The sequence below is a fragment of the Anneissia japonica genome, unplaced genomic scaffold (genome assembly GCF_011630105.1).
Source record: "Anneissia japonica isolate Jap-2015-1 unplaced genomic scaffold, ASM1163010v1 scaffold3867_len840240_cov202, whole genome shotgun sequence".
In the NCBI taxonomy this organism is placed as follows: Eukaryota; Metazoa; Echinodermata; class Crinoidea; order Comatulida; family Comatulidae; genus Anneissia; species Anneissia japonica.
In genome coordinates, this window is record NW_022715965.1 from 675369 (window position 1) to 683006 (window position 7638).

The 7638-nt window shown below is 37.2% G+C and overlaps 1 protein-coding gene across 1 annotated transcript in view; it reads left to right on the forward strand.

Moving 5' to 3' along the window:
• LOC117109474 (carbonic anhydrase-like) overlaps nt 1-7284 on the forward strand; it is a 10099-nt gene extending 2815 nt beyond the window's left edge. The window contains exons 2-8 of the mRNA XM_033251835.1: nt 1914-2108; nt 2692-2810; nt 3673-3768; nt 3901-3963; nt 4646-4703; nt 5064-5173; nt 5767-7284. Of these exons, the coding sequence (XP_033107726.1) occupies nt 1914-2108; nt 2692-2810; nt 3673-3768; nt 3901-3963; nt 4646-4703; nt 5064-5173; nt 5767-5892 (767 nt within the window). The 3' untranslated portion in view covers nt 5893-7284. The remainder of the gene's footprint in view (nt 1-1913; nt 2109-2691; nt 2811-3672; nt 3769-3900; nt 3964-4645; nt 4704-5063; nt 5174-5766) is intronic.
• Nucleotides 7285-7638: the final 354 nt, after the last annotated feature.

Genomic DNA, 7638 nt, shown 5'->3' on the forward strand with positions numbered 1-7638 from the left:
TATATATATATATATATATATATATATATATAAAGTTTAAGATAGCCGTATACACTGTTAAATTATAGGCCTATATAAATCATCAAAGAAAGGTAAATACAGTGTTCGAATAAAAGATATGATAATACATCGTGTAGCATAGCTCTCAACGAATGTTGTCTTATAAATAAATGAATAAAAAAATTGTGTAATAAAATGCCTCTGACGGGATTCGAACTTGGGGATATATAATGTAGAACAAAATTATGACATCAGAGATGGTAATATAAAAGCTATTCAGTAATAATTTATTAAACACATAGTGAACGTTTTTGGTTAACAACAGTTGTCAAGTACAGGTGTTAAACCAAACACATTCGCTCAGTCTGGTTAATAAATTATTAGTGGCACTGTATATATCACCACCTCTTGGATGTTTCTTGCATGTTATGTTTTCCTATTCGTTTGCCATTGCAGGCCTCAACGTTTAATTATGCCCAGTGCATACAATTGCCATAAGAAATATAAACAAATATAATATAGCCTAGGCCCGCACTGAGTTTTCCAGAGGCCTATGTAATTTCGTCCATGTCGTACTGTTACCAGCATTGTTCTTCGTTATATATTAGTAACGCCTGGACAACTATCCATGAAATTATTGAGGGTAATATTTCAGTTTAAGCACAACGAAAACAATAACAAGAAAAAAAATCAATTTCGTCATCATAATCAACGCCTGAGAGATTATTGTTGTTCGTTTATAATCATGTGCAATATAATGAATTTTAATAAGATTAGCATTCATGTAAATTTCAAACGAATTTGGAGTGGAGTTGAATAGCTTAGTGGTTAAGATGACTAATCCCAGGCCCTCCATGACTTTTTCTCACGACTAAAAGCAACACCACTCCCTAAGGGTTATAAGGAGACCGTGGTTTGTGTAGCTCGGTTCCCATAGAATCGCTCACCCTATCGGCGACAGTCGGCGACAGTTGTCGGGAAGGTTGAACCTAGTTCAACTTTGCCGATTACGTTGCAGACGAATCGATGTGCCTTCCCGATTGCGTCAGGGCAGCTAGCAATGCACCTGATTCGTCTGCAACGCAATCGGCAAAGTTGAACCAGGTTCAACTTTCCTGCCATCTGTCGGCGACTGCCGCCGATAGGGTGAACGATTCTATAGATACCTAGCTTAAAACATCATCCATCCAGTAATTGCTGTTGGATGCGAATAAAATCATAAAATAAAATAAAATGGAATTCGCCCGTACACAAGGTTTTTGTAAAATGCACTCAAGCTTAATAAAGCAATGAATAAAATGTAAACAACTCAAAACCACAAACAAAGGTCTGCTTAATCCTAGAATCAAGAAACATGACAATGGCAATTTTACCTGTCCTCCCCCATTCCATCTCAATCGTTGGACAGGGCTGGAAATGCCACCCGTGCCCCCACATCTTGTTTTTCGGATCAAAAAATAATTTCATGAGCTGAAAATTAAGAAAATGAATAGGGAACCAAAAATGGTCCAGGTTCCGTGTGCGCTGCGTCTTCGTCCTGGTGTTTTTCGGTCCCCTGGCCACACGTCGGACAAAAAAAGAAATGGGCAAAAATGAATATTGTTATCCTTTGTTTAAATAGCAGTGGTGGTGCCAGCGGGGGGCCGGGGGCAGTCAAAATTTTTGGGGACTTCGCTCCTTGGACCACTTTCAAAATCTTTTAATCGAAGCTCGACCATGCCTACTTTGCTTTCGTTGGGGAAATCTGACCCCTCGTCCTTGGGGCATCGGTCCCCCCTTCGGAGNNCCCCCACCCTCGTGCAAATCCTGGCGCCACCCCTGTTAAATAGGCTTATATTTAAACTATGGTGTACTGTTTTTATTACATATTTCGCTAATCAATAATGTTGACGCCATTTTGATTATTTGATTAGGTCCTGATACTTGGCATAAGGAATTCCCGATCGCAAATGGCAAGAGACAGTCGCCAATTGATATCAATACGGCTCAAGTGCAATACGACTCGTCGCTAGGCAATCTCAAGCTGCATTATGATCCCAAATCTGTCAAGAACGTTTCTAATAATGGTCATACGTTCACTGTAGCCTTCAATCAGTCGGATCTCAATGGTAAGTGGATATGATAAGTATAAACTGTATATACAGCTACAGTTGTTATATTATAATCAAGAGAATATTATCAGTATCGTCTTCGTAATCGTCATTGTCATTTCATTATCAATTAGCATTATCATCATTGTCGTTACAATCGCCATTGGCATCAACATTAGAATTATTCTTATTATTGTCATTTAATAGGCATCCTGGTTTTGAATTACTTTAATTATTTATGAAATTAAATTATTATCCGTCAAATGAACATTACAACGAGAAATAAGTATAATTTTTCTCGTCAATTAACAGACGTATATGCAGTATACCGTTCATGCCTCAGTTGTTAAGTTGTTTGACTCATTGGAGGCCTAGTAAATTTAAAGATTTACTAGCGCGGTATATTATTTTAAATATAGGCCTAGGCCTATTTACCCTAACAGACACACTATAAATGCAAACTATTTTAAATACCCGGGAAGATTATTATTTTATATTTGACGATGGAACTACTATATGAATAAACATATATATAAATACAATATTACGAATGGTAGGGCTATTAGTTATACGTTCAATGATATCTTCATTTATTTGGCAGATTTAAGTGGTGGCCCATTGAAAGATAAATATGAGCTGGCGCAGTTCCATTGTCATTGGGGCAGCAGGGACGATGTTGGATCTGAACATACGGTCAATGGATCTTACTATGCCTCTGAAGTGCGTCTTTTTATGACACATATTTGTTAAGAATTAACTCAGAATAATATGTAGTTGATTGGTATATTATTAATACAGAAATCTAACCACCTAGCAGGGGCTGATCCAGATTTTTCAAACGTATTCAGAATAGATAAGTGAGTAGCACTAATTTCAATATCCTATGTATTGAATTTTTAAAATCTAGTGGCAAAAAATGTGGGATGGGGATCCCCGCCTCCTTAGGCCTATGATACAAGGCTCTCCCATCCACAGTTATGTGGTCATCGGTCCAGATTAATTTGAAAACCTCAAGTTCTTAATGTAATTATTTTTCCACCAAAATATTGATGATGCATGCACCGTTTCAGCCTCTTCAATCGGCATCGTTGCCTCACATTTCTATTAAGACGACGTTCTTCTTTACGCCCGCTTCTTGTGAACGTCGAGGGAAATTGCACACTCTTTCAGTCAAACCATGGATACCTCTATGGTCAAATGGGTACAGGTCAGACTCTTCGCGTTTTTCGCCGCCATCTGTGTTTGGGGCCCCTTTTAGAGGTAGCTGAGAATAACTCTGGTGTCCTGTGACGTGCCTGCAAGTTTTATCGCCACTGGACTTAGAAGTTATGGAAGGATCCTTTAACTTTCTGACTTCGGTGGCTCTTTTTAGCCCGGCACTTAAGGCCACTATAGCGAACTGGGTGGTCACGCACATTCGAGATGGCCGATAAATCCACACACACTCCTCCCCAGCCCATCTTAGGTCCGATCCCAGTTACCTCTTGGACTTCTTTTTCGAGGGGCTCTCAGCGACCATATAACGCTACTTTTCGAATTTAAGAAAGTTTTTAATAATAATTCAAATATCTTTTCCTTGTAGCTTCACCTTGTTCACTGGAATACGACCAAGTTCAAGTCGGTTGGCGATGCTATTAAATCAGACAGTGGTATTGCAGTTCTTGGTACTTTTATCAAGGTAAGTTGACTGGTATACAGGCCTACTTACTTTCACCACCTAAAATTAAATTAATTAGTTTTGTTGCTAAGACGATAAAGTCTCTGAAGACAGTTAAAATGCTATTTTTATAATTATTCTTTGTTTTCTTAGGTCGGAAAAGAGCACCCCTATTGGGCTAAAATACTTCCGTATCTTTCCAAAGTTGCTCACAAGGTAAGCATATTGACGTCATGATTTTAAGCCATCATATAATAATTATATCCAATGGCGGATTAAAAGGGGAGCGGGGTGGTGTGGCGAAAAAAATTATTTTCAAATTTTAAGTCTGAGAGTGCCATTTCCGGCTATCTAGAGGTGCCATAATCGTAATTTTTTTACCTCAGCCCAAAACATGGTGGGGCTGAAGTGGTATAGACTCTCCATCTGTCAAAGTCCCTCCCTGGGCCCCCCTCTATATCAAATTCCTGGATCTACCACTAATATCGTCATAAAAACCCGAGGGTGTTCAAAAACACAATTGGTTGCGACATAGCGCTCGAGTGAAGGATTCTAGCTATTGGATAAATCTACTACTAACGTTGTATGTTTTAAATACGGGGATTATGGGCTTATACCTTTTAGGATGTAAAACAATCAGATTCAAATGTATTTCCCTCATGGAAATTACATAATAATAATTTTGGCCTTGGTTGAACGAACAGAGTAGCCCAATTGTTGAATTATTATTACGCATGATCAATTTTATATTTTATCATTTAAACTTTTTTTCGCCAAAATAAGTCTGTTTTTATTTCGGGAATACAAGTAAAAACAATCATGCTTTGTTATGCTTTGTATTTTTTTTTCACGAAATGCAATTTTATTTCTTATCTTTTTTGTCTTCATCATCAATTAGAATCAGTCAGCTGATATTCATCTTGATGGTGGGTTCGATGTCTCCAAGATTTTACCAAGTAAGTCATCCAAAGTATGATTTAATTAAAGTTACAGTTAAAGTGTCTCACCGCCCACAGCGTCAAATGTCTTCATGACTATATTATAACATAGCATATATACTAAATAAATGCAGACGGCATAATAATGGTCGCAGTTGGATTTCGATAGTTGATATTTTATAGTTAAGCATGCCTACAAATAAACTTTTGTCGAATGTTCAGTCCCTCTGACTACCGTAACCGTTGTGCATATTTCTCGTTAAAGAAACATTTTTTTTTTTCACGGCAGGTATTGCACAGGCCAATGCTTTGCGTTTCTTGTGGGTAATTTGTAAATATCAATTCTCTTGTAATCAATATCTTATAAATACATTTCAGATAATACTAACGATTACTACACATACGAGGGCTCACTAACAACTCCCCCACTTTACGAGAGTGTTTCCTGGATCGTCTTCAAGGAACCTATTGAGATTTCAGAGGCGCAGGTGAGCATTATCATCAAATTCTTACCCGGCGTGTGAGAGAAAGTAAAAGAGTTTTTGCCACGCGTTCTGACGCCGCCTAATGAACGTAAGCCTGACCAAAGAACTTGAATAGCAGAAGAATGAGCTGTTCCGCGTATTTGCATTAAAATTAATGGAACATCCGCCCTCCCCAGAGCGGGGTAAAATTTGACCATTTGACTGAGTGGAGAAAATACAGGGAACAAACGAACCAGTATTTTTATTTACTGTACTGTATTGATGTATAGCGCCGCCGCGCGGACGTGGTAAAATTGCTCTTTGTGTACCCACAATGCATTTCGAACGGATGTTCCACTATATTGGAAAGCTGCTCTATCTTCTGCTATTTATTATCTTTGGCCTGACCAACGTTTTTTTTTTTGAGACAATCGTCAATCCTCTTGCGTTTCAAAGGGTCTGTAAACCAAGACTCGGAGGCCGATTGGACCTTTCTGGAGAGCCAGTCAAACTTAACGGAGCAATCAGAACGTGTTATTCATTATCCAGAAACACGCGCAGCGTGCCTTACGTAAAGTAAGCTCTCACCAAATATTTATCGATATTTTCTTCTACAGATGGCGCAATTCCGAGCTCTTATGACCTCAGAAGAAGGATCTTCTGGCCCAGATTGCTGCATGGTAAACAACTACCGTCCAACCATGCCGCTGAACGGCCGTGTTGTAAAATCGAGTTTCCAATAATTACGCGGTACAGCAGCTGACGTATATCCGTATTGCTAGTGGCAGTGCAACGAGCCACGGTGGTTTGATAATGAATAATAATAGGCCTAATAATAATAATGACAATAATAATAATAATAATGATACTAATATATTTGACCTTTAAATAAGTAACCACACACAACATAACACGCTTCATAGGCCTACAGATAAAACTACTTAACTGAACAACTAAACATTAACTTAAACACACGAAGAAGACATAAACTTAAAAACAATAATGCAATCATTAACTTGATATTTAAACAAAACTCATGCTAATTTAACAGAATTTTCAAAGGCTGATATATATAAATAATTGAGTATTGATCTCTCTAAATTGAATATTGTGTAAACAGTAAGGCTAAGCCTACTTCCAAATGTTATCGTGGTATTATAAAGAACGTATTTTTAGACCTAACACTATGCCATCCTATACCAAAGTCTATGTTAACGATTGTTAATTGCAGAATATGTGATACTCTCGTTTCGTTCGTTCTTTAATTTATTTAGTACTTAACCGTGGAGATAACAGAGTAGGTAAACTTAATGTTAATTGATCGACGACCAAATACGTAGTAGTGCGCCATCTCGCGATACTACAATTATTCGTAGGGTCAATGGTAGAATGTACCTATTAGCAAAGATACTAGAAATACAAGATAGAGCACTCGCATAGCAAAAATGAGGCGGAAATTGGTCCAGACGTACGTGGCGCCCTTCTCTTTTTACAATGCAAGTTTTCTATACTTGGTCCAGACCCACAGGGCGCCCTTCTATTGCTAGGTTTAACCAGATGCACGCGGCGCCTTCTTTTTCCACTGATGGAGGAAAACTTTATTACTAACATAGAGCTATTCTTATTATATCTCTATGATTACTAATCAGAGTCCGGTCATACGAATCTGCGTTTTTGTGTCTGTCATTTTATTGTTTTGAATTATTTATACTACTTGTTTGTATCTTATTGAAATGGCAACGATTTCAACCTCCGCAAAAGGAGGTTATATGTATTCACAGATGTAACGGTGGCAGATTTTTTTATAGATCCAGCCCGTACGCGGCGCCCCATTGTTTGTATTCCCACCATGCATTTCGGTGGAACAGTTTTTTCTATGGAGAACACTATCTTGTGTTTCTAGTATCTTTGCTGTTAGCGATTGATATTCCTATGTTGATTTTTTCATTGTTAAAGTTGTAAAATCTTAATTTAATTTAAATTATCAAACATAGAATAATACCAATAAGGAAAGAAAGAGTATATATTAAAAGATATATTGTATTTACATAGAAGATATATAAGATTATATAAACACTTATAAATTATGCTTCAATGTTTCAGATGCAATAATAAATCGAACTCGAGGATAACTATTTGTGTTACGAGTGGAATTTTTTTTCTCGAGAATATTGTTACTAGATTTGGATTGCTTTTAGTCACAGCACAAGTACAGCCACATAAGGTACATTGCATACGCGCCATCGATTAATATTTAATCTGACAGCTGTTATTTTTAAGAATCAAAAGCTTAAAGCAATTTAATTTTGTCTGTCTGTATTAAATAATCGGAAAATATAGGCCTATATATATATATATATATATATATATTTCATTTGTGTTCCACGTGTGTTACGACAGAATATAGAAAAAATGAAACAGCTTCAATAGTAGACCTTAAGAACACTGATTTATTAAAAACTCGGATATTTTTGCACTCTTGTGGCCTT